The 26,996-nt window shown below is 40.9% G+C and overlaps 1 protein-coding gene and 1 long non-coding RNA gene across 9 annotated transcripts; both read right to left on the reverse strand.

Annotated features, from left to right (window-relative positions):
- Positions 1-264: 264 nt before the first annotated feature.
- On the reverse strand, positions 265-19,130 carry LOC139998728 (ATPase family AAA domain-containing protein 2-like). 8 transcript variants are annotated; one of them, XM_072023757.1, is made up of 16 exons: positions 18,553-19,129; positions 17,434-17,608; positions 16,482-16,641; positions 14,805-15,637; positions 14,368-14,494; positions 13,207-13,390; positions 12,048-12,233; positions 10,712-10,841; positions 10,364-10,560; positions 9,059-9,218; positions 8,591-8,704; positions 8,345-8,494; positions 5,458-5,706; positions 4,644-4,777; positions 1,890-2,018; positions 265-1,743 (listed from the first exon to the last, which is right to left on the reverse strand). In XM_072023757.1, the coding sequence occupies exons 4-16, from the start codon at positions 14,974-14,976 to the stop codon at positions 1,663-1,665; spliced, it is 2,013 nt and encodes a 670-aa protein (XP_071879858.1). In that variant the 5' UTR covers positions 14,977-15,637; positions 16,482-16,641; positions 17,434-17,608; positions 18,553-19,129; the 3' UTR covers positions 265-1,662. The 8 variants fall into 8 exon arrangements, 6 of the variants coding, with proteins under 6 accessions (XP_071879858.1, XP_071879860.1, XP_071879856.1 ...); XM_072023759.1 differs by having other exon boundaries at positions 265-472; positions 18,553-19,125; XR_011803503.1 differs by having other exon boundaries at positions 452-472; positions 1,890-3,678.
- Positions 19,131-20,727: 1,597 nt separating this feature from the next.
- LOC139998729 (uncharacterized) lies at positions 20,728-25,529 on the reverse strand. The gene is made up of 3 exons (XR_011803505.1): positions 25,459-25,529; positions 22,965-24,634; positions 20,728-20,804 (listed from the first exon to the last, which is right to left on the reverse strand). It is a non-coding gene; the product is annotated as an uncharacterized lncRNA (long non-coding RNA).
- Between the last annotated feature and the right edge of the window lie 1,467 nt (positions 25,530-26,996).

The following is a 26,996-nucleotide window of genomic DNA, read 5'->3' on the forward strand; positions in this document are numbered from 1 at the left end:
TGGGTGGGATCCCACAGCACAGGGGGCGAGAGTGACCGAGAAGGAGCGGCAGAGAAGAAGTGCTGTAGACTGACCATAACCCCCGTTCCTTCGTTCCCCTGCACTGCTCGGGGGGAGGAGGTGGAAGAGGGTAGACGGGGGAGAAGGTGCTTTTGGCTTCTTTCCTTTGTTTCTCACTTCTCTATTATCCTATATATAAATATATAGGATAATAAATAGAGAGCTACATATATAGAACAAAAATATGAAATAAAAGTACTTAAATATGTTTAAGAAAGATCAAATAAACAAATTTATTTAAAATATCTTAAAATACCTATATATGAAATTTTATATACCTATATGAGATACTATTTACTAAGTTGTTTACAAATAACAGAACAGTGTGCAACAAAAGCCTCTGGAGAGTAAAAATTAAGTATGTTGAAGACTACTTGTCGGACCAGAAGGCTGAGATTTCTTTCTTAATTTCCTAGTAAGAAAAAAAAAGACAAAATAGCAGTCAGCACAAATGAAAGCTTAAGAACACTTTCTATTACTATAAAAATAAATAACTTGTAATACATGGTTAGTAATATTTAGCAAACAGTGTGCTACCACCATCACAACGGCCTATTACCCCTTCTAGCTTCAGAGACATCCTTATACATCCAAAATAGAGAGGAGGATATCAACTATATGGATCTCTCTCAGCAGTGGTTTCACAACAATTAGAAAGAAGAAACAGTTGCTGAGAAGCCACAACAAGCTCAAGTTAATTTCTGGACTTTGAATAATTACTCCTTAAGTTCTCTCTCTCTCTCCATACAGTAGAGCACGCTCCTGACTAACTTGTACAGTGCACTCTGAATAGGAGAGATTTGTTTGCCTATGCTAAAGGAAGAAATAGAAAACCAAGAAAGCTACTTGACTTTTAATACTTAAATTAAATGTTAAGTTACAAAAGTTCACAGGCCATGAGATTAGAAATAAATCCCTTCTCAAGCTAAAAGATCTCATTTTTTTTTTCAGGAGCGGCCTCCCTGAATCTAAATACTCCTCTCACAGGCAGAACAGAGTGTCCGTTCTAACTCTTTATCGGATGTGGAAAAAGAGATCGAGATGACCAGTGCCTAAAAAAAAGAGGCACTCTCTTTTTAAGGCAGACTGATCAGCACAACACATTTTATCTGTTCTCAAGCACAAGCAACTCTAAGATAAATGGGTTCAAGGATCTTCAATGTGAAGAGTGAATATCCAGCGTATACTGGTAACACCTGACTTGGACCATGGACGCCTCACGCAGATTTCGGAGGAGTTCGGACAACTCCGAAATCATCTTTTACAGGAAGAGACCAGAGAATTTGACTCAGTGTAAAACTGGCACAGGCAGAAATCTCCCCAGTTACAGATGCTCAAGCGCATTAGTTAAAAAGAGATTAGAGTGTGACTAGAGAGAAGTCTCAAACTCTTGTTATATACTTAAATTTCTCTCCAGGGATGAACAACTGCTATCACCGTGCATGACTGGCTGTAGAGGGAGAGAGAGAGAGTGAAAGACTTAGAAAAGCACCTTCCCTTCGTAGTCCTCCCACTCCCAAAATGGTTCTCAAGGAAAACTACTGACAGATTAAAGTTAACTGCTTTGAAAGGGCTGTGTGGGTGGACCCGTTGTCTTCAAGTTCAAGCTTTTTCCTGCAGAAACTGCCAACAATTATGCCAAATATAACAATGGTTTTGCAAGATGGATAAACGTCTTCCAGACTGAAAGGGAGAAGTCGTACTGTTATTGTTGTCTGTGCACAGACACCTAAGCAGTAAAGAGCAATGCTAAACAACCACGATATCCCAGAACACACAAATACTGCGTAACAGTGACAGAAAGTGCTAGAATTCAAAACAAAAATTACCTTCACCAAATCGGTTTTGTCATAGTCTTCTCTCTGGTTGTAAATACACTGATTAATGACGCCATATACTTTTTCCAGGTGATAAACGTCAAATCCCTTCGTTATCTCAGTGACAAAGCATAACAGTTTCTGAAGACAACAATGGAGCAAAACAACAACTTTAGAATAGTATAAGATCCTTTGAATACGCTCTATATCTTTTCAGAGGTTGAACAGTAACAATACAAGTGACAGCCTACTTTTTCTTACGCTATTAAATAAAATGTGACACTTCAGAGAACAGATTAAACATCCCATGAGATTTCAGCAGGGAAAATATGAGTTAATTTTTCATATTTCAGAGAAAGGAAAGGCTGAAATTTTGGACAATCTTTTACTACTAATCAATTTCCTGCTTGACAAACCTGATCTCCTTCTATGACAAAGTGACGCACTGGGTGGACGAGGGAAAGGCTGTGGATGTGGTCTACCTTGACTTCAGCAAGGCTTTTGACACCGTCTCCCACAGCATTCTCCTCAAGAAACTGGCTGCTCTTGGCTTGGACTGGCGCACGCTTCGTTGGGTTAGAAACTGGCTGGATAGCCGGGCCCAAAGAGTTGTGGTAAATGGAGTCAAGTCCAGTTGGAGGCCAGTCACTAGTGGCGTCCCCCAGGGCTCGGTGCTGGGGCCGGTCCTCTTTAACATCTTCATCAATGATCTGGACGAGGGCATTGAGTGCACCCTCAGTAAGTTTGCAGATGACACCAAGTTAGGTGCGTGTGTCGATCTGCTCGAGGGTAGGAAGGCTCTGCAGGAGGATCTGGATAGGCTGCACCGATGGGCTGAGGTCAACTGCATGAAGTTCAACAAGGCCAAGTGCCGGGTCCTGCACCTGGGGCGCAATAACCCCAAGCAGAGCTACAGGCTGGGAGATGAGTGGTTGGAGAGCTGCCAGGCAGAGAAGGACCTGGGAGTGATGGTGGACAGTCGGCTGAATATGAGGCAGCTGTGTGCTCAGGTGGCCAAGAAGGCCAACGGCATCCTGGCTTGTATCAGAAACAGCGTGACCAGCAGGGCTAGGGAGGTGATTGTCCCCCTGTACTCGGCTCTGGTGAGGCCGCACCTCGAGTACTGTGTTCAGTTTTGGGCCCCTCGCTACAAGAAGGACATCGAGGTGCTTGAGCGGGTCCAGAGAAGGGCGACGAAGCTGGTGAGGGGCTTGGAGAACAAGTCCTACGAGGAGCGGCTGAGGGAGCTGGGCTTGTTCAGCCTGGAGAAGAGGAGGCTCAGGGGCGACCTTATCGCTCTTTACAGATACCTTAAAGGAGGCTGTAGAGAGGTGGGGGTTGGCCTGTTCTCCCACGTGCCTGGTGACAGGACGAGGGGGAATGGGCTAAAGTTGCACCAGGGGAGTTTTAGGTTAGATGTTAGGAAGACCTTCTTTACTGAAAGGGTTGTGAGGCATTGGAACAGGCTGCCCAGGGAGGTGGTGGAGTCACCATCCCTGGAAGTCTTCAAAAGACGTTTAGATGTAGAGCTTAGGGATATGGTTTAGTGGGAACTGTTAGCGTTAGGTCAGAGGTTGGACTCGATGATCTTGAGGTCTCTTCCAACCTAGAAATTCTGTGAATCACATCAACGGTTGTAATTGCAAGTCGACTGCTCCCAAAGCAGCAGGGAATGACACGATCCTCTTTGTAGGACAGCTGCTGCCACAGCAAAGCCACTGTTGCATTTCATTAGAGAAGCGTTGCAGCAGCGCGGGGCACTGTAAAAAGGCTGCAGATCTTGTAGATACAGCTGTGCCAGCTGGAAAAGGAAGCACCCTTAGGTGATTACCTTTACCCACGTGTGCCATGCCTACAACTCTGCTGGCAGAACAGGTTGCTCAAACGCCCAGAGCAAAGGTGGATTAGTTTGCTCAGTCCTACCTTTAAATTCATGGGTAGGTAAATAGCAAAGTGACTGCTTGTAGCAATCACCTCTCTCTCACACAGTCATTTCTATTACCAAAGATGCAGAGATGATAATCTCTGGCACAGCAACTGTGACAAGCTAGTGGCAGCACCTTCTTCCACTGCCACAGCTGTCCATTAGCTGTGTGAGCCTGCGAGTACGTAGCTTTAGGGAGCAGCCATACCAAATGGAAATACTACTGTCCCCTGGAAATAATGCTGCTTATCATCTTATCAGCAAACTCTGCCTCCCTCATGTATATATATATACACACACACACAATATAAGAACTTCTAATACTGCACTTTCAAGGAATTTCAGAAAAGTAGTCACTTCTCCATGGCTAGCTAGTTTACGTCAACCTGCTAACTTCAGGTTTAAAATCATCACTGCAAGAAATAAAGATCCTTTTCAGGTTCTTAATACATCAAAGCATGAAAAAAAAAATCCCCAAATGAAAGCCCTCAAACCCATCATTAAAATTACAAATCATTAAATGATATCCATAATAGTACTAGCAGGTTGTCAATGTGGTATTTTAAAATTCAGCAAGGCCTTTTATCTTAAAAATTAGGCAAAGAATCTGTCTCCTAAACTACAGATGACCAGAAGCAAATGGTAGCCTACAGAAATCTACACGAGGGATGGAAACTAAACAGTCACAGTGCATTACAGGCTGAATTATTTCACTATCTATATGTCCTTCCAATTAATTGTTTTAATTGGCATTGGTTAACAATGGGCTTAATTTGCAATTTTACATGTCGCAGGAATATGTCCTATTTGAGCATCAAAAAAAAAGCTGAAATTAGACATACTTTGAGCTCATAGCGATCCACGATAACTATGTAGTCTGTCTCTGTAGGAACTTGTACAGGGTTCTCATCACTTATCTGTTGCTGGTCTTCTTCCCAAGAACGTTCAGGAGTCACTGCTTGAAATGCCCAGGAATCTGGAAGGACACAAATTTCTTCAGTCAGGTTTCCTGTTTATCTAGAATACAGTCTCAGTGAAGTATCCTGTACCTGCAAAACAGTCTCTTTCTATAAATACAGAGACAGAATTGTTATCGTCTTCACTGAGAAATACTTGGCTTCTCCCTTCTTTCCAGCTAAAGTCACTGCTCCATAAAAATTAGAAACTAAGACATAAAAAAGCAAACAAAAATACCCACAAACAAAAAGCACTAATGAAAAGCTTAATAGTGGAAAAAAATAGTCATGTTGCCAATTCAGGTTAGGGAACACATCTTAGAGTACAACATTAGGGCTTAAGTCTCCTATTCCACATGTTACTCTGGATCCACGCATCTTGAAGTGCTGCTTTTTCACCTAAGCTGCTCGTTATTGGAAAGCACCTCGTACAATAAAAGAGTGTCAGTGACTGCTGGCTTTCAGTTAGGTACCATTAGAAAAAAACAGACTTCAGAATCAAAAATCCAGCACCTACAGAAACATGTGGGCTTGGCTTGCACAATTAGAGGAGCAACATCATTACGGAATAAACTGTGTGATGATTTTTGAGAGCTGTAACAGAAAAAATAGAGTGAAATTGAAGGCTAAAGCTAATAAATAGTGCAATCCTCCTCAGCAAGAATAGGGTGCTAAAGGATCTGATGGACTTCTCCCTTACCATTTGAACTTGGATTTCCATTAGTTATAGTTCCCCATCTTGGTGTTGAATATCCACAAAGCTTAGCACTTTCCTTTTCAGTGTTAAGTTTAACTTGACATATGTCAGAAACATGTTTGTCCACAAACTCTTCTTCATCACTATCGTTTTGGTCATCTGTTGGTACTCTGTTCTCTTTATCGAATTGAGAACTCCTCTTTGCTGCAGCACGCGCACAGTTGTTCCTTCTGCGCTTTCTTTCTGACGCACCTACAAAGAGACAGCATAAAAAATAATCCAAAACATAACCAAAAGAATTCTTTCTTCAAAATCCATTATCTTCATCTTACTCAACTGACAAGGAAAACAAAGGAACTGAGCTACCACTGCCTATATCCCTACATATGCTGAGAAAAGAGTTGAAAGTTAACGGGGTCAGTTTGCTATTAAGATTAAAAACAAGCAAACAAACCACACACACAGCTACGGAATTTCATTCACTAAACAGTCACTTTCAGGATTTTACATGCTGAGGATTCTTACTTTGGATGGGCAGCATTAATACAACGTGAGGTTATTTGATAAAGTCACCGTCTTACTACATGAACTAATACAGATGAACATCATCTGTTGCTACTCCACCTGGATCCCTACAAGTCCATGGGTCCGGATGGGATTCATCCCCGGGTGCTGAAGGAGCTGGCGGACGTCATCGCGGAACCTCTCTCAATTATTTTTCAACGATCCTGGGAGTCTGGAGAGGTCCCGGTAGACTGGAAGCTGGCAAATGTTGTGCCAATTTTCAAGAAGGGTCAGAAAGAAGACCCTAGCAATTACAGGCCTGTCAGTCTCACATCAGTGCCTGGTAAAATCATGGAGAAGATGGTTCTCGAACGTATTGAGGCGCACCTGGGGGACAATGCAGTCATTGGTCCCAGCCAGCATGGGTTTGTGAAGGGTAGGTCCTGCCTAACTAACCTGATTTCCTTTTATGATAAGATCACCCGTATGGTGGACCAAGGGAAACCAGCTGATGTGATTTTTTTGGACTTCAGCAAGGCTTTTGACACAGTTTCCCATAGGATCCTACTGGATAAAATGTCCACCATACAGCTAAATAAAAACATCATACGATGGGTGAGCAATTGGCTAACGGGCAGGGCCCAAAGAGTTATGGTAAATGGGGTTGCGTCAGGCTGGCAGGCGGTCACCAGTGGGGTCCCTCAAGGCTCCATTTTAGGGCCGGTACTTTTCAATATTTTTATAAACGATCTGGATGTAGGAATAGAAGGCATTTTGAGCAAGTTTGCTGATGACACCAAACTTGGAGGAGTTGTGGACTCGAATGAGGGTGGAAAGGCCTTGCAGAGGGATCTGGATAGGTTGGAGAGCTGGGCGATTGCCAACCTCATGAAGTTCAATAAGAGCAAGTGCCGGGTCCTGCACCTGGGACGGGGAAACCCTGGCTGCACGTACAGACTGGGCGATGAGACGCTGGAGAGCAGCCTAGAAGAGAGGGATCTGGGGGTCGTGGTAGACAACAAGTTGAATATGAGCCGGCAGTGTGCCCTGGCAGCCAGGAGGGCCAACCGTGTCCTGGGGTGCATCAAGCACGGCATCGCTAGTAGGTCGAGGGAGGTGATTGTCCCGCTCTACTCTGCGCTGGTGCGGCCTCACCTCGAGTACTGTGTGCAGTTCTGGGCACCACAGTATAAAAAGGACATGAAACTGTTAGAGAGTGTCCAGAGGAGGGCTACGAAGATGGTGAAAGGCCTGGAGGGGAAGACGTACGAGGAACGGCTGAGGGCACTGGGCCTGTTCAGCCTGGAGAAGAGGAGGCTGAGGGGAGACCTCATCGCAGTCTACAACTCCCTCGTAAGGGGGTGTCGAGAGGCAGGAGACCTTTTCTCCATTAACACCAGCGACAGGACCCGCGGGAACGGAGTTAAGCTGAGGCAGGGGAAGTTTAGGCTGGACATCAGGAAGGGGTTCTTCACAGAGAGAGTGGTTGCACACTGGAACAGGCTCCCCAGTGAAGTGGTCACTGCACCGAGCCTGTCTGAATTTAAGAAGAGATTGGACTGTGCACTTAGTCACATGGTCTGAACTTGGGTAGACCTGTGCGGTGTCAAGAGTTGGACTTGATGATCCTTAAGGGTCCCTTCCAACTCAGGATATTCTATGATTCTATGATCATAAAAGCCTCTGGAAATAAGCTCTCCTTCGAGTCTGGTATCAAGCTGAAGACTTCAAAAGCTGAATACGTGTTTGGAAGAGATTAATTAATGAGACAATTTTAAGGGAATATTCAAAGGAGAAAAAACGTGAAGACTTATACCTCGTACGCTTCCTGATTTGGTAAACCTTTTGTGAAAAAACAAACTTTGTGGTTTTGCCCAACATTCGTAGTATTCATATAGTATTGCAAAAGGATATGGGTGGAGTCCATGGCAAAATTCCCACTCTCACTAGTTAGACTTCCCTCCTTCAAATGGGAATCACAGTATGAGGTAGCTAAGATTTTAGCATTTGGGGAAGGGAGGGGTGGAGCGGGGGTAAAAATGCCATTTTGCATAATTAAAAACTAGTTAAGTATTCAGAAACTGCCATCCACAACATTTTTTACCTCAAGAATTAGCAATTTAGGGGCGGCTAAATGTCAATTGGGCCATCAAAGTTGTTTTTGTTTGTTTGTTTGTTTGTTTTTTATATTGTAAACCAACTTTCTTTGAACTTTAATTCATCACTATATTGAATGAATGACCTCTGGATTTCTCTCTCACATTTTGAAGTAAATTTGAAAACAAAATACCTCTGGCATAAAGAGCCAGGCATCAGAGACAACTGTTGCGCCTCAAGAACAGAGAAGGTATGAATGACAAGAGCAGCTGAATAAAATGCAACTTACCATTAGAAATGGGTGTACTGGCATCTACAGGTGCCGCTGTCATCTCCTCATTTTCATTACTCTCTTCATCTGGTTTGTCGTCTTCAGTAGCAGGGTTCTGCTGTGGTGACTTGGAGTCGTCCCATGGAGACCACGCTGGAGAGGTGCGACCTTGCAATAAAGAATAGAGACCAAAGATCTTCGTCGTGCATTTTCAGTTACAAATGCAGAGGCAAGTCTTAAAATCCTTAGCGTTAAAGCATGTACCTCTTTTCTCACGAGATTCTTTAATTTGTTCACAAAGTCGTCCAAACTCTGTATCCATTTCGTTCCTCACCATTGAATATGCAGTGTCTTGCAAAACACAGGCTCTGTGACGATCTGAAATTTTACAGACTTTAACTGAATGTTGTCTACCAACCAATGAAACTGTTTTGATCACAGAAAAAAATTGCTTTCTTCATAGGTTGGTTCCGAAAGGTTATCTCAGTGAATATGTTCAGCATAACAACATAGAAGTTAATTAAACAAAAGCACTAGTTCCTTGGGAACACTTATATCACAATTCCATGCCCAAGTAGCAAAATGGTAAAATATTTACAATGTGGTAAGAGATGTTCTCTGTGGATGTCCAAAATCATCTAATCCATCTGAAGTCTACTGTTTGAACACAGCATTTATCCATCTATACGTTTGTCCGATTTTTTAAACTAGGGCTAAAAAGCACATCCTCACCTGTAGATCTTTGATCCAGGTAGTACTCTAAGGCATTGTTACAGATTAGATCGATGTCCTTCAGATAGTCTCCTGCAGTGAGGTACTGGTGCGAGTCAATTTGAGTCAGAACTGTTAAAAGATCCATTGGCTCTTTAATCCTTGTGGCACAGTCAGGTACCTGCAGATCAAATACAAGCATTCAGAGGTTTTCTTAACCTTGCACACTGTCTACCAAATTATTCTGAAAACTTTAAATAAACGACTTCCTAAAAACTCTGAACATTTGCGATGCATCAGAAGATGCTGAAATTAACCAGTTTGCTTCTCAAAAATGGAAGGGCTCTTTCAACTGGCATTAGAGCTGCTAGGAGAGGACAACAAGAAGTAGGGCGGTCAGAAGCACGTGCATGGTAGAGAAGAAACACTGAGGGTGGGAGATTCATTTCACTTTGCTTCAGAAAATCACAACAGTGAAAGCTGAGTAAGCCATCCGAAATTCTCTTTGCTGTCGACATTGAGGAAAAGGTGCATGCATTGCACCTGTGAAGTACCTATTGCAGGCATCTACTTTAGAATGAGGTAACTGGGCCCAGAGGTGCCGAGTTCTTCCCTCAGACCGTAAGAGGAGCCTAATAACTAGTTCAGATGAGGACATATGTATCTGTCTGGATTTTTCACAGCTCAAGAACCTAGGAGAAAAGGGGAAGAAAAGCCAGTGGACGCCCACATGAAGAGGACTTTGCTGATCCGCAGGTATATTCAAGTTATATCTGTCTTTGAAATATACGCCCCTAGTTTAGACTTATCTAATCAATTAAGGAGAAAAAGGGATCTAAGCAGCCAATTGGAGGAAAAAGAAAACACACTGCACTTATGGTTGATTCCTATTGAGGAGTTCCAGATGAAACAGAGAACAGGATCTCAAAACTTACTTTTACAAACGGCTGCTCCTATTCCTGTTCCCACAGGTACCGACAGTCCAATAAAGGGCTTTAGACTTCATTAAAGTAGTCCTGTAAATACTGTTTCTAATTATAAGGGAGGATCTCTGTGCTTTTCAGTGCTGTGACATGCCTACATACCAAAGCCTTTTCACGAGCAAACTGTGTTGGCATTTGGACTGGCTTTTTAGAATGAAACCAGGGCTTTCAGCGAATAATCCAATAAGAGACGTTTGAGAGTCAGCAGAAGTAAAAGCACTGCCTCTGCTTCTTGCAAAATCCTAATAGTGCAGCCCTAAAAACAAAGTTGAACCTTCCCCAAAACGCTGAGAAATACCAACACTGAGAAGTTACAGACACACACAGATCAGCACTAGTTTACCTTCTGTGGGTCAACGGGCTTTGCAAATTCCCTGAAATGTCTGTCAGTGGCAAGTCTGTGAGTAACGTCCCTCAAGAAAATTCTAAGTTCACGCAAGGTATCCTCCTCTTCCTCCTCCAGCATCCCTACTTCTTCCTCTTGTGGCTTCTGAGGCTCAGCTGGTGGTGCTACAGGCAGGACTTCCAATGTCCGATCAACTTCAATTAATCAGGAAAAATTAGCCAATTTACAGTACTCAAATTCAAGCATATGACAAATTACTGACAGAAAATGACCACCAAAGCAAATCCCAAAGAGCTAGTAACTTCAATAGGAAAGTTTAAGATGTACTTCTTATATCCTCCTCACCTGTTTTCTTTACAGGAGGCTTAGCCACTTGATTTAGAATTAGGTCCTCAAAAAAAGCTGCTCTCTCTGCCCTACCAGGCACCTCAATATTGCACACTTCTCCAAATTCCTTATTAAATAATTTTTGGATCTAAAGCAGAAGGAGGAAAGACATTTCAGATTTAAGGCCACAAAAACTCATCTTCTATTCCAAAAAGACGAGTACCTTTTAAAATTAATAATAACCTGAAGAACACAAACTGAAAAAAGTTATCTTCCTGGCCTTAAAAGGCTACATTTTCACAGGCTGGCACGGCAAATTCAAATATCACCTGTAGAATTAAAGCTCGGTGAAGGGATTGTATGCTACACTGATAAAGTAATGGCTTTCACCACATCCAACATCACCTCCTTTGTATTTACTTGCCTTGCTTCATCCCTTAGTTAGAACCTTTATGGCTATAGAGGGAAGAGAAAGGCTTCAGCAGACAAGTGAGGGCTTTTTGCTGAGTTTTTATTTCTCTACCAAAAGGTGTCTGAAGTAGCTAGTACCTCTACGTCTTCCTTCATTTTCAATTTCTAGTATTAAAAGGTAGGTAAGGAATTTCACTACTTATTTTAGAAGGAATTTAGAACCTGCACAAAAACTTCTGTGGGAACTCAAGCACTTTCAAAGCAGTTGATAATAAACACGTCTAGGTAAGACCCGTTCTCTTCCCCCAATAACTGAGACAAAATAATCAGAACGAGAACAGCGTGTTCCTGTTTTGGGCACCTTCCCTTAATGTAAACTCTCAGAAGTCAATGAAGTTCTGCATGTACTTTTACTACAGTTTATTTAGGAATACAACTAGAATTCCATTCCAAACTTACTTGAGCAGAAATTGGAACTCAGCTTTCCAGCTTGGAAAGCTTTGGCCTATATGAAGAAAGAAACTGATTTTTTTTTTTTTTTTTTAATCAAAGTGTTTCAATTCTCTACTAAATTGCATTATTAGTAGTTTACCCAACATAGCATGGAATGGCAGACTGTCAGAAGAAATCTCTTCAGTAAAAACATCCTCTTGTCATTTCAAGCACTGCATATTCTTGACTGAACCACTTTGTAGCCACCAGAATTATTGTATTAATTTATTATTTGCATGCGTGAGAAGGGGGTGAAAGTCACTTGCTTGACTCAGAAAAAACTTTAAGCAGATGCTTTCACAGTATTCTTTTTCTCTAAGCAAATTTTAAGTGACTTGTTAGGGTGCCTGAGTAATAACAGTATGCATTTAACAGCACAGCATTTTGATGCTGGAAGCATTCATAAATTACAAGAAACTGAAGAAATAGTAAGAAAAGTATTGAAAAATACCTCTTCTGGGAGATCTGAGTGACGTACATCAGACGTAGCAAGCAGCAAAACTGGCGAAAATGCTGGAATATTACGTAGCAGAGTTAGAAAAGTAAGTTTCAAGGCAGGTCCAGCGTTGTACCACCATAAATGGATATCTGGGACATAAATTATGCTCGGTGCTGTCTTCTGAGCATTTCGGATCAGCTAGTGAAAAGGAAAGCTTGGGTAAGAAAACTAAAACACGGAGAATAACCTGTTAATACATAGCTACATAGCCATCTGACTGCCCCATGAAAGGAAACTATGTGAACAGAGTGGCAAGCATCCTGTCACATAAGGAATTTCTCTGGGCACCCTTTCAGATTATCAGTATTCGGAGAACTCTAGTCAGAAGATGGGAAGGATATATTCAGGCAGTGGCTAGACACCGTAGCTATATGGCCACAGCCACAATCATCGCATAACAAAGAAAGGAAATGTCCCTCTTATGGGACACATCAGTATTCAGTCGTGTAACATGTCTGTCCTTACTTGTATAGCTCTCAAATGTTTCCACTAAAGGTAAAAATATTTTAAGGTAGTGATGCCAAACAATAAAATGGATTTCCTGCCTAAAAGTAAAAACACCAAATCTGTTCATTTTTTCTAGCTAAAACCACATCAGCGTGTTAATGCTTTTATTGCACACACTGCAACAGCACAAGTTGTGTATGTCCGTGTGAAAACAAAATAAACAGAAGCCCCAAACCTTGGTTGCCTTACTAATATAATTTAAAAGAAGGCTACAAAAAGTAGCCGACATGCAGTCTGGTACAGAGCCATCTACTGGGAGCACACAGTCTTAGGAGGCAATGAGAACTACTTTCTGGATCCCAGGGAGATGAGCAGCATTTCTTTCCACAAAGAGATGTTCATTAGCAACACCGCCCAGCTTCCTGAGCTGCTAACAACATCCTCACTGTAAAATTGGGTATGGAAAATGTGGACATGTACAACATCCAGATTGTTTGTGGTGCTGTCTAAAAGAAAAGGGGATTTTCAGACAGAAGCAAACATCCCAGCACATTAAAACAAGGCCACCTCCATTACCAATGAATTTTGCTCACCTTACTTGCAACTCGATTGATCTTCTACATACAGTCAGTGAATCCGATGAGAATAAAAAGAAAAAAGGTACCTGTCCGCAGATTTCTTCTGGCGGTGCAACGTTTGTAAGCAGAACAGAAAGGTCCAGGGTGTGAACGGGAAACTTCTCCAAAGCGTGCAACACCACGGGTGCCACGTAAGAAACCTGGCCGTACCCTTCTTTTCCTACTATTAGCAGACAGGGCCGGCATGATGTTGGTTCGCAGAAAGCACTCCTAGAACAAGAGTTAAGAAAACAAGTTTATAAATGAGGTGCTGAATAGACACACAGATGTTCCAAGTACTTTTCCTATAGATTTTCTTTTCCCTCCCCAAATAATCCAAATGGCAGTGGTACATTAAATACATGTAAGATTTCCAGTTAAGTTATTCAGTCATTCCAATTGTTTCATCTTCTTCCCTTGTGTTTCCTATTCTTTACTAAACCAAGACTGCAAATTAATATCCCTGCAATCTTGCTTTACTACTAGGAAATAAATTTGTGAGGAGCATTTGTTTCCCCACTACAATCAGGCTGTACCTTTGCTGGCTTAAATCAAAGATGCTAGAGACTTAGCCTTGCTCTAGAGGACGGAAAATCTTCTGGACAGCACAGCAATAGAAACTGAGAAAAATAACTGATCCAGCTGCGACAACATGATCTAACTTTCCAACCGAGGGCTTGCATGACTTCCATACTAAAATACCACAAGATTAACACAACTTGGTGGCTTAACAAATAAAGACACCATTCAAATTTTTCTCAAGGTGTTTTAACAAGCCATTTCTCAGTGTTCTTTCTACTACAAAATTCACTACTGGTTTAACAATCCTGGAAAACAGAAGGGCAAAAGGTGGCAACACAAACCCATAAAGTTGGGGTACTTTTAGCTAAAAGGACAGATAGGACATGTATGCGGTCTTGAGTCTTTCAAAGAATGCCATGGATTAAGTCAACGTGTTCTGGTAGTCTACGGATCACTTTGGCTTAGGAAGAGAAGCCTGGGCTTTTCAATTGGGTCATTCAGAGCAACTTCATTACAACTTTAGTCCCTTCACCCTCTCTTCTTGTGAATACCAAGCACCCCTTCTACACACTAACTTGATGTTACCCCTTCGTCTACCACCCCTCACACTTTTAACAGCTGGAACTGTTTACAAAGACTCATCAGACCTGAGAATTTAAACATAACAGGGATCTATCTTTCTTTACCTGCTGAAACAGAGGAGTTTTTTCTCTGGTCCGTCAGGCATTCCATCTTTGAATTCATCTCCGGAAACCAAGGATGCATCGTCATCACTGTCGAACATACCATCTTGTAAAATAGGATTTAAATGGTCTGAAAGGCAAAAGAGGTTTGTTAACTTCCCTGAATAGCCTTTGTCTCTTTCTCTTACATTAATACAGCTTCTAAATCAGTGCCAAAACCCTTTCTTCATTTGAGAGCACACACTGAAAGCTATTTCCTAGAGTTCATCCCACCACAGATCTAAGCAGATGGCACAAGGCCCTACAAAGCTGTACCAAGTCCCACTGATGTGTACATATAAGATACGCTACTCTTGGTGATTTTTTTCTCTCCCTTAGAATAAAGGAGCTTACGAACAATCTTTAGCAGAATTATAAAGAAGTGGATGCTGTGGTTATACCTTGCTGTCGGTCCTCCTTTAGCACTAGCTGTGCCTGCGGGAAGATCTTATGCACAACTTGTAAAATATTCGCTACTGATCTTTTAAAAAGTGGCTTGAAAATGGGTGATAGTGCTTGTACGGGTGAAGCCTCGATCCTGTTTGATGCCGGAACAACCTTCTTCGGAGCCATGAAAAAGTCCTTTGCTTTTATTTTAATAGAATTAACGTCTAGTTGCAATTTCTCCCTACTTGCATAAATCTGAGGATAGCATCGGCGCAGAGAGCACAGAGCAGCTTCAGTACATAGAGATTTGATATCTGCACCACAGTATCCTAACAAACAAAAATCAAACGTTACATCAGTCAAGGCCCAGGTTTACAACATGCAACATTTAAAGAATTTGTCATGTCAAAACCAAACAGGTTAACAGGGAATTCAAAGTGCTACCGCTCTGCAGGGAAGTTTCATGTTGCTCACTGCCTGATATCCTGCGCTTATGCAGCTGAAGCAGGCTCCTCATCAAAAACTATACTCTTGAGGCAGATGCCCCAGAACCATTTAATGTTCTCAGACAACAAGAGGAACGACAACAAAGAGTAAATAGATGAAAGCATCTAACTCTGATTGCTATGAAGGCGTGCCAGCTGCCTCGTTGACTAGTTGTGAAGCAAGGCACAAGAGCTTGGGTACTGCCTGGTACAAGCTAAGGTTCTTTACAACTTGCTCACAAGCAAGAATCCATTTTGGTTTCAGTCTTAACAAGGCATTTCTCAGCTAGTTCATCAAGCAACATGTCCGGTGGCTTAGGGGTCCAGTCACGAGTATGAATCTTGAAAATTTCTTTTCTAGCCTGGAAGCAAAATCATTGCATTTTAGCTTGTCTCAAGTTTTCCTTAAAAATACCAACAAGAAACAAACAAACAAAAAAACCAAAACAGTCCTCCCTCAAAACCCCTCATCTACTAATACGCTTTTCTTACTTGCTCAACTTTCAAGTATTTTACAGTTATTTAATATACACTCTGCATTGTCAACCAGGAAATTGAATATTTCTTATTTGTTACACTGGACTTTTTTCTAGGAACCTACAGTGAAAGAAAAGGCATTTATAGCTTCAATAACAAGTTTCCAAACTATGAGACCTAAGGACCCAGAGGAAAATACTGCAATGAAAAATTTATCCAGAAACATTTCTTTGTTGTCCAAAAAAATTCTCTAAAATTTAACAAGCTTTCATTGTGACAGTCTCATTACTTCATCACATTTGCTTTTCAGGCAGTAAATTCACAGAAAGCACTTCTGGCACAATGCTTCAAATTGCTACAATTACTATAAAGAAGAAAATAATTATGACTCAAACTACTACCACCGATCCGGGGCACAATCAAATGCAAACACGTCCCCTATTCATTCAGAAGTGAAGGACTGAGACCAAAAACACAACTTCATGATGAAAGCGCCCAAGTGGACTAAATAATTAAGCAAACAGGTACAACTTTGGGAATGAAAGGTTTGATTACAGAACTAACTACTTGGTGGTATCATCTTGACCATATATATTCAGTACCAGATTTGCCCTCCATGGAACAACGCAGTGTCTCCACATATCACTCTCTTGTTCAAGTTGTCAATTTTTTTTTCCTATAAAGTTGGACTTTGCCATGGTAGCGCTAACGTTGAATTTCAGTTCTCACCTCTTTATTTGGCAAGTTGAAGAGGAACTCTCTGTCAAAGCGTCCTGGTCTTCGTAAAGCAGGATCTATAGAATCCAGTCTGTTGGTAGCTCCGATTACCACGATCTCCCCTCTGTTAACTATGCCGTCCAGAAGCGTCAGAAGAGTTGAAACAATGGAACTAATAGAAAAATATAATTTTTACTTACTGGTTCAGTAAATTTTGTCACATTCCACATGACTTTCTTCCATGAGTAGTCAAAAAGGACAAGCTTTAAGGACAAGACTCATTTTAAGACATAAACAATAGGTAAGTTAACACAGACCACATGCTGATATCAGGCTTAGTAAATTGGTTTCAATTATCGTTTAGAAGCACCTGTTTTGGCATTGAGTTACAAGTTTTCAGGATAAATTAACGTGTTCACAGTAAATTAAACAGGTCATCATCCTTTTTTTTTTTTTCATTCCCCAAAGATCAAGCAGATTTTATGTAGGTGCAAAACTGTAATACCTATGAATGTGGTCTTGTTTACTAGAGCGCACAGGAGCGAGACCATCTATCTCGTCAAAAAAAATAATTGAAGGTCGCATCTGATAGGCCTAGCACAAAAACACAGAGTAAAACACCATTATCTAAAGGAAAAATACACAAAAACATCATGGTTGGAATGTCATCTAAACTAGATTTTTCACTTCAGCCTCTGGGACCTCTACTGATAGAGCTACTGGAGTATCTGGCATGACTAACAGAAGACAGCAGTCTGTGTCAACCCACTGTATCCGGGTGACAGGAAGCAAATCGTTCCAGTAGCTCCTACAGCTGACATTCACAGCAGAAACACTGGCATTTCCGTTTCAGTGGGAAAAAAAAATAACAAAATACAAAAAAAGCAAGTTCTACTTAAAAACGTTGACCACAGAAAATAATGGTTTCAACTCTGACAGAACACACTGTGCATTTCAACCTTACCTGTTCAAATAACACACGAAGTTGGCGTTCTGATTCCCCCACGTATTTTCTCATGCAGTCCGAAGCACTTCTCATAAAAAATGTTATTTTTCTGTCACTTCGGCTATATTCACTGGCAAGTGCACGAGCAACTAGTGTTTTCCCTGTTCCTGGGGGGCCATAAAATAGACAGCCTCTGCAATAAAAAACGATCCAGATAGGAAAAAAAAACATCATGATGAGTACCTCCTACAACCATCATCTCTAGAACAAGCGTCTTTCCTAACCAAAACACATCATGTACAAGACAGCAGTAATAGCTGAAGTGTGGGTAGAGTCAGAACAGATAGAAGTTCTGCATTTTTACGTTTCACAAGAAAATTCATTTTTTTCACCCAAAGAAATGAATAAGGGGGTAACTCAAGTGTATAAAACCTTCAAAAGAGAGCATACTGTCCCAGAAGGACACTTCCAAAACTGCTGACAAACAGTTTGATCACAGCAAACTGGAGCCAAACAGGCAAACTTCAGCACAGAATCTGAGAATGAGCTGAATGGTGAATCACCACTTCATTCTTCAGTGATAAACTGCATATTCTTGCTTTCACAATATGCAGAATCTGATAGTAAAGCATTTAATGCTCCTCTCAAAAGCATTAAGTTACTGGGTTTGGTCTCTCAGACCATCTATTGCTGATGGCACGTGAGGAAGCCTAAAGCCGGAAGGAAAAGTGATGCCTTAGCACTCAGAGGGAAAAAAAAAAGAAAACAAAAGTAGGCAGGAAAAACAATTGGGCTTCCAGGCAACATATTACAATTGACTTCCACTAGATAATCCCTGCTTGCTTACAAACTAATCAAGCTGACTTGTACATAAAACTGAGAACAAAACCACTCCAACCCAACTAACCCAACTTTTTAAAGACACCAGACGGTAAAACTTAAAATTTTAAGACGTTGCTTATATTTTTAACCTACAAATATTCTAGATTCTATCCATTTTTAAGAAACCACTTTTTGCTACTACTAAAACAAACGTTCACCGCTGCCAAAATGTTGAAGCATGGAAGCATATTGATGCCTTAATTGAACTTTCTCCTGAAAACAGCTGACTTACGATTTATCACTTTAATGAGTTACCTGGGGGACTGAATATTGAACAGCTGAAAAACTTCTGGATACAGGAGGGGAAAAATCACCATCTCTTTCAAAGCTGCGATGTGTTCGGAAAGACCACCCACGTTCTCAAATCCAATCTAAAGAGAAATTCAACACAACAGAGTTTGTATGTTAAAGAAAGCAGCAACCTAGATCAAGGTTTCATCAGAAATTATCTCAGCACAACGGAAACATTCTGGGCAACTTTTGAAGTTGCTTTAGAGAAAACCATCAACAAAGGTAGTTGTAGATGGCACACTGAGATCTTTCATAATCCCTGGAAACACTCGCTGACACGATGATTAGTTTAAGACTTACCGCACTATCTATTTGCATTGCATCTCCCTGACTTCCTCCAACTTTCTTTTGATCCCTCTGAACTCTCTTTAGATCCTGTTTCTGAAGTTTCACTCAAAAAGTCCTGATTTGAATTAAGGAGAAGTTATAGGGCTTCTTTTTCTTTAAGATGCAACTCGAAGATTTTTGTTTTTCATAAGAATGCCAAGCAAATGTAGAAAACATTAATTAATATATAGAAGACCTAACTAATTGACATAAACTCACACAGTTAAATTTAGATAAACTTAAACATGGCTAAATATCCATTTGAAGGAGATTCATCCCTCCCCTGTTCTCTAATGACAGCAACCTTCTTGGAGATGTGCTCTCGCTGTCCTCACTGCTCTCACCACTCTCCTCCGTATCACATGTGCTAAGCAAGGGAGATGAGCAAGAGGGTGTAGAATCACTGATGTCATCTGCATGTCTCTGTCTGCAAGCAAGCATATAAACCAGAAAGTTAAAAAGAAAATAGAGCAGATACTAAGTAACACCAAAAATTAAGGGAATTCTATCTCAAAATTTACTCTGAGATCTATTTTCCAGTCCATTGTACTCCTTAGGAATCTGATTTCAAAGGCCATGACATGATTTTCCTCGTGACAACTGTCTGCTTTCAAGAATGCTCAACAAAATATCTGGCAATCAACAGCATTCTCTACGCACTAACTGCTTACAGAATCCAAAAAGCCTTTATCATTACTAAGGCAATTTATGATTTCATTTAGATCTTTTATTGTTTAAGGTTAACTTCATACAGAAACATTAGTTGATTCCAAACAGAAACTAGAGTCAGTATTTGAGTGATAACTTTTTTTTTTTTTTAATCCAACAAAACTTCCATAAAGCCTCTCCCTCTAAATCGAATAAAATTATTTTTGGTTTTAAGAAAATAATTTGTATCCTTCAAGATTAAATAGTCTGACTAAGATTTTTAAGGGGGGATTCTGGCTTCAGTTCCAGAACCAAAGAATTTCAGTTACAGAAACTCAGACACTACCTCCATAATCATCTTATCAGCGACCCACAAATATTGGATTTAAAAAAGAAACCAACTTAAAAGTATCCACCTCCTGCCCTCCAAATATTTCTTTCCTCTCTATCCTCAGACTACCAAAGTACCGATCATAAACTTACTCTGTAATTACCACTAAACTGAAAACCCTTTGAAGCATTATGCAGTAAGGAGACTGACAGCTCTACGGATAAGTAAGAGCTATCACTAGCCATACACCAACCTGGCACGTCTTCTATATTTTTGTGACCCAGCATTTTCAAGTGACTCTTTCTGTCTGACAGAACAGGGCTGGCCCGAGTTAGTCCTCTCTCGATCTCTTTGTCTTACTGAAAGGAAAGAATTTAGAATAATGATACAGATACATTTAAGAGAGGAGGATATCACAAGATAAAGAAAATGCCACGTGTTTCACTCATCCCTAATTCCAGAAGAATTTTTAACCGTTTTTGCTTTTCATCAGTGCATGGTACAAGTGGAAAACTACGCCCTTTTTAAAGGTGAACTGAAAATCACAAGAGCAAGACTATTAAGTGTGATTAATTACTGTTATATCAAGGATACATAGCACTAAGTACGCCAAACAGCAAAGAAATACAATGGGCACAGGACACACGTGTCTGATAAAAACAGCGAAGTTCATGTGCAGAATGAAGGTACAGAACTGAAACAGAACTGTGTGCGCAAACACATGTATTTGCATTGAAAAAAATTATCTCACTTATGTGCAAGAAATAAGGTTTTAAGAGAAACTGTGCGTTCAACCTACTTTCCATAGGAGCTTGGTAGCGGTCAACAGGTTTCCTCCGTCGAAGGTTGTAACGCCTTGGAACATCTTCACCGTCATTTTCTTTGTTCTCACTTCCTCTTGATGTTTGTACTGTACCACAAAATGACACCGAATCGTTAAGTACTTTTGCAAATTATATGAAATCCAAAATGCATTACACAGATGCCTGTAAGTTTTATTATTATCATTATTTTAATGACACAGTGGATCCTGCAAAACCTTAAGATGAATTTATGCAAGTCACGTTTCAGAAATCACAAATCCTAGCAGATGAGCATGCATCTAGACATTGTCTGTCCTCTCTGAAACTGCTGATGGACTTGTCGTCAGCCTCAGTGTTTAACAACAGGCAAAATTCTGTCATATTGCTTAGCTAAGATGCAGATCTTCTGAAAACAGCTATTTCAGAAAGTCACTTCTTAGTTTGAGAAAGTGTTTAATGGAAAGGGTTTTAATAATCTGTAGTGCTAAGACTAAGCACAGTAATCTAAGTCCAAGTCTAGCTCTGCCACAAATTCTGTGAGCAATAATGGGCCAGACACAGGCTTGAAGCTCACCAATGAGAAAACAATGCCAAATGCACATAAGCTTAGGCCATTAGCTTCTGTCAAGTAACCTGAAGTTGTTTCATGAAAGATGGTAAAAAACACAAAAACCAGAGTGCAATTATCTACTGGGTTCTGGTGAATATCCTCTCACGTTAACAGCAGGACACCGAGGAAGGAACGTACATACTCCGTTCACCTACCTGTTTGCCAAAAGGACTTATCTTTTTTTCTTGGAAAGCACCGCCCTCTTTGGTTTTTATTTTTTAACCCCAAAGGTTGCATTGCTTTCTGAATGCAAGGTAGGTGCCATGGGGTATACAGACAGCACACGGAAAACTGAGCGATCAGTAAATGAGTTTGTGATCACTACCATCTCCAGTCCTTGGTGTTCCAACACTTCTATCACAAAAGCACGAATTTCTCTGCTTTATTGCTCCACTAACCCTTTCCTTTGTTCCAGTAACTTCCTTTGTAACAACACTGACACTTTCCTCACTCTTTTCTGGCGTATTTTTCATTATAAAAGTATATTCTAGCTCTTTCCTGATTTAAAATTGTAGTTTGCATTTTGATCATCAATTAATTGCCCCGGGCTCATTTCCCATTCAACGTGCTATTTAAAACTCCTCTCTACAAGTCTCTACTGCACAGCTCCCTGAAACCCACACACTTTAACCAAGCTTCTCCCTCTAGACTGGCCCCCGCCTTGTATTCAAGCTACTCTTATTCAGACTTTGAGCTAATGTTTTCCTAACTAAACCTCCAAAGGAGTCAACTCTGCTTCTCCCTTACTAGTCCATGGCCCAGCCATTCTTCCTCCGAAGAACTTCCCTCGGGTTCCCACCTGCCACTGTGCATCTCTCTGCTCCTCTGGGCCTCTGAAGGGAGGAGCAAAGTATTTTCTGGGGCTCAGCCTCCTGTCACTGTCTCTCTGAGCTCCTTTGCAGGTGTGCAGGTGAGCTCTCTCACATAATCTAACTTGTCAGCTCATCTACTGCAACACCCTTTTCGGTCCTTAAGTACAGTCTTGCCCTGTTCTGATCTGTTTAGAAAGCTCCTACAAGGATGATCTAATTTACTGCCTTAATCACAACTAACGTTCTTCTTAAAAACTGTAAGTTTTCCCATCACTTCCAAGTTAATATGGCCTTTCGTGGCTTAACCTCATTCCACAAGTCACTGAGTACCCAGATGACAGCTCCTAATTACAGGCCCTGACAGCAGCTTACGGTGACTGCCTCCTAAACGCAGAAACGCACAACGCTATCCTCCCTCCTGCTGAGCTTCACGCTTGGGAGGAGCTTTTCATAAACATCTGGCAGCCTATCTACCTTGCTTCCTGAAAATTCTTGCTGTGCTGCTCAAAACCATGAAAACTGTCACGCTCCTGCTGTAGCGGTATCACCGTTCCGCATGCTGAGTAATAGTAACGCTGTCCATTTCTTTCCATTCCCACCTGTCTACAACCATCTGTTGCCTTTTATCTTGTAAGCAGTTTGGAAAAGCACTGTTGTTTTTGGTGTTTTTTTTTTTTCACCTTTCAGCTCACTACAGTACAGCCCTAGAGCTCATACTAAGGCTTGTGAAGTCAATAGCAACACAGAATTTTTACAGAAGACAAATACCCAGTAGATTAGCTTCTTTCAATTGTTTAAGGCTTTTGGTTAGAACAGAGTAAAGAAAACTTAAAACCAGAACTCACCAATCTCATCTGGACTGCCAGGTCCAGTTCTTTCAAAGTCTGACTTCACACAGGTGAAGATATCAAGGTTCTCCTAATTCCAAGCAGCAAGAAAGATCGGTCACAAACGTGCAGAAAAACAGACGTGCATACACGTACATCCACTGACAGACACGTCTGTCTGTTGATGCTTACACAGTAACATTATCGAGGCACCCCGTATACACACAAAAAATAAATTATTGCACAAGAGGAGAGAATGGGAATATGATTGCGTGCACCCACAATCAGCAACAAGAATTTCTGCTCTAAACCAGGGCTCGGTACATGCAGTGGTTAAATACTTGCCCAGATACACAACTGAGTGCATTAGTTAATCAGAGGTTAATAACCTACAGCGTGACAGAACCAAGGAAAAAGAACTACCTTTCTAGCAGACATACCAAAAGAAATCATACAGGCGTGTGAGAGATGCTAATAAAAAGTACTGTGGACAATTCTGGATTAATTTCACAGCCCTGGGCAACCAGCTCTAGGTGTCCCTGCTTGAGCAGGGGAGGGTTGGACCAAGTGACCTCCAGAGGCCCCTTCTAACCTCAACCATTCTGTGATTTGAGAGAAAAAAAAGGGAATTCAGAGCTAAACTAGAAGCTATGAAAGTAGGTTATCGGGAAGTTTTAAAATGATGTGCCTATCCTTCAAAAGAACAGTAATTTAATAAAATAGTTGAATTTAATAGAGCAAAACTAAGACAGAGGAAGTATGATTGCTGCATACAACTTTAACAGGGGTTCCTCTAGAGACAGGGGTTTATTTAAGCTCTCAGGCAAGGCCAGCACACAAACAAATATACATAAAGTAGCCATCAGTTCATTCAGCTGGAAATTTGAAAGGCTTCAAGTTCCTGAAAACTCTGGGAGCAGTTTGCAACCAAGGAAGAATTCTAAAATGCAAGTTAGGTCAATTAAAGAAAACAGCTCCATTTGCCTGTAACAGATGACTAAAGCTACATGATACTGGAGATTCTTTGTGAGCTCTCAGGAAAAAAAACGTTAACAGGAATCAAAATTCGAGTGAGTGACCAACACAGGAAGCTATGCACTGCCTTTTGTTAAGCTTTCCAAGTAAGTGCGTTCCTGAGCATGACGAGAAATATGATTTAGGAGTTAAGGATAAAAAGCTGAACAGCTTAAACTGCCAAGCTGATGGAAAGCACCAGTCTTTTTGCATATTCAGTCCCCCAGGCAGAGCTTTTAGTAACATTTGGAGTAAAAACCCAAGTCCGAAACAGCCGTTTGTAAACAGCGTCCATTCAAAAAGCAGAAGGCAATTCAGAAACTGGAGTGGAAGACATGCATTTCAGCATCTCCCCGTTATCCCACATCTTCTGCAGAAGATGCTTCCTCCACTCTTAAAAGACATCTGGAGCAAAACCGTATCAGTAAGACATGAAGATATAACCAGAGAGCAAGACCAAATGGTAGTTTAGACCACACTATTCTTTGGAAGGAAGTTATTTCAGTTCAATTAAAATTACAACTAAGTTACTTCCCTACGTGAAATACTCTACAAAAATGGCAAACTGACGGAGTATTTGCTCTGTCATTTGTACCTCAACATCTTCCCAACATCTTTGGCATCTACGCATCTGCTCCATTTCATCCATTTTTTGTAGCACAACTTCCGCAGTACTAAGATACAAAGTTGACATGTAAGAGCAAAGTTAGGCATGTATGAAAAAAATAAAACAGCACACGCAATCAATAAGAGATTTTAATGTAGTATGCACAAAGCAAAAGTCATTGACACTTAGCCAAGATTTTAGACATTACCAAAAAATTAGGTCAAATCTTTAGTTTTGATAGAGATTTAAGAACAAGCTTTTGAGGATTTGCAAACATACGCTGTTTTCAGGTTTATTTTCCCCTCTTACTGAGCACATTTAAAATATATATATATTTAAATGCAGGAGGAAAATAAGAATTCTGACATCCTAGTAAGATGTTATAAAAAAATTACGTCAACTTTTAATCCTACTTAAGTTGCTCTGCACAGTAGCATTAAGTCATTTTTTGTTAACCAAGGAAAGGCTGTTTGTTCTTCTCTACACGGGAATCTAAGTTTTGCGTTGTAGAAAATGATGAAATGAAAGGAAAGCAAATTCTGAAGCAGAAAACAATTTTGGCTTCAGAAACAGAAATAAACCATGGACAGAAACGCAGAATCGCTAGGACTACTTTGCTTTGACTGTATCAAACCGTCCTCAGTTTCTTAACCAAGCATTACATTCACTTTTGTGAGTATGGAACAAAAAGTTCATTAAAAATGACGGCACTTCTGATGCTAAGAAAACTGCCAAATGGGGAAAACTCAACGAATTGAACTCTCAATGCCAGGAGCAGCCATACCTCTTTGCTGTCAAAAAAAAGAGCAAGTCAAGGCCAACATCATGCCATAGTGCAAAGGCTTGCTAAGAAAGATCATTTTAAGAGGTCTGCAAGAAAAGATGACTTACTTTGTTATAAGTTTGTCAAATAGAATGGACGAGTTAGTAGTAGAGTACCGACTGCGTCGGACTCTACAGCTGCGGCGCAGCTCCAAGTCCCTGTTTTCTCCTTGGACTCGTCTCATAGTTTTTGCACCAGCTCTACTCCTCAATGTTCTGGTGACTGAAACGCAGAAAAAGTATTTTGAAACAGTCAAGATGGGATTCTCCTTATTTCACCGTTGCTCTTGTAAAATGTAAACAGACAAACAAAAAAGGCACCCTGAAGTGGATTGATTTTTCTTTAAATTTCAGATCAGAAGTTGTTGACACAACCACTGCATTCCACTTACTTATCGCTCTGCATGTTTAAACTGTCTACTTAAAACTGGGACCTGTAGAGACATTTTTAAAGAGACTGAAAGCTAGCCAGACAAAAACAAACACACAACTTTTGTTCCATGCAGGAGGGAAATTTACTCCAGTTATTTCTGTCTTGGAAAAGTGAGAACAATCAACACCTTTCTCTAAGGTGTTTTCACTCCATTCATGTCAAACTGTATCTAACAGTGCTCAAAAAAAACACTATTACATTGCAAGCCTCTTCCTAAGAGGTGTATGTTTTATTACTCTGTTTATGCATGCAGCACTTTCATTTCCTGCATTATGATCTGACAGCTCAAGGAGGTAAGAATCGTTTCAAGAGAAACACCCAAACACCAGATAACTCAAACTCGTGCTTTTTAGAAAAAAGCCTGCCCATTGTTCACCGTACAGCACCCTTTGGCACAGGTTTGTTGCTTGCACTGTCATTAAAAGAGCCAAGAGGACAAGGGGAAGGGAAGAGCTACACCACTGTGGTGGTAGGATCACAGCTAAGGTTTAGTTTTGTGGTTGCCACCTATAAAACTAAGTTTAAACTTACCAAGTATCAATTTACTTTGCACAATTAGAACAGTTTGCTTTGTGCCTACAAAGCTGCAATTCACACTGCTCCCTCCCCAAGGAATTCATAAAATCTCCTATTTGCACCTACCTCTCTTCACAGAAAAGTCACTGATGAGTGAATTCAGCTGACTACAGAAGGCTTTGGGGCCAAATGAAAGCGATGGAGTGACCAAGTGCCATCCTCTTCAGTAACCAGCATAAATCGGTATCCCGGGGAGTTACAGCCACTTGCCTGTGTTATATTCTTTTTTTTTGTTCCAATTTCGGCTTTCTCAACTGCCTACATTAAGAAAGAGGACAGGGGAGAGAAGGGAGAAGAGACTTTTTGTATTAGACCCATCAAGGATGGGAAATTTCACCATGTTTACAAGCCAGTGCTCCATGGTATACAAAGAGAAGCCTGTAGGCCTCACGGAGGATCCAGATCCCAAGTCTGTTGTGTACCATATACATGCGGTTCTGTATGTACCCACATTTCCTAGCTTGCTCATGTTGAATTCTCAAAATTATGAGCAATAGCACCCAAGTGGAAAAGATACATGTCCTGGTTTCAGTTAGGACAGTTAGTTCTCCTAGTAGCGGGTAGGTTGCTATGTTTTGGCTTAGGATGTGTAAAAGGA

The sequence above is a fragment of the Anas platyrhynchos genome, chromosome 15 (genome assembly GCF_047663525.1).
Source record: "Anas platyrhynchos isolate ZD024472 breed Pekin duck chromosome 15, IASCAAS_PekinDuck_T2T, whole genome shotgun sequence".
Taxonomy (NCBI): Eukaryota; Metazoa; Chordata; class Aves; order Anseriformes; family Anatidae; genus Anas; species Anas platyrhynchos.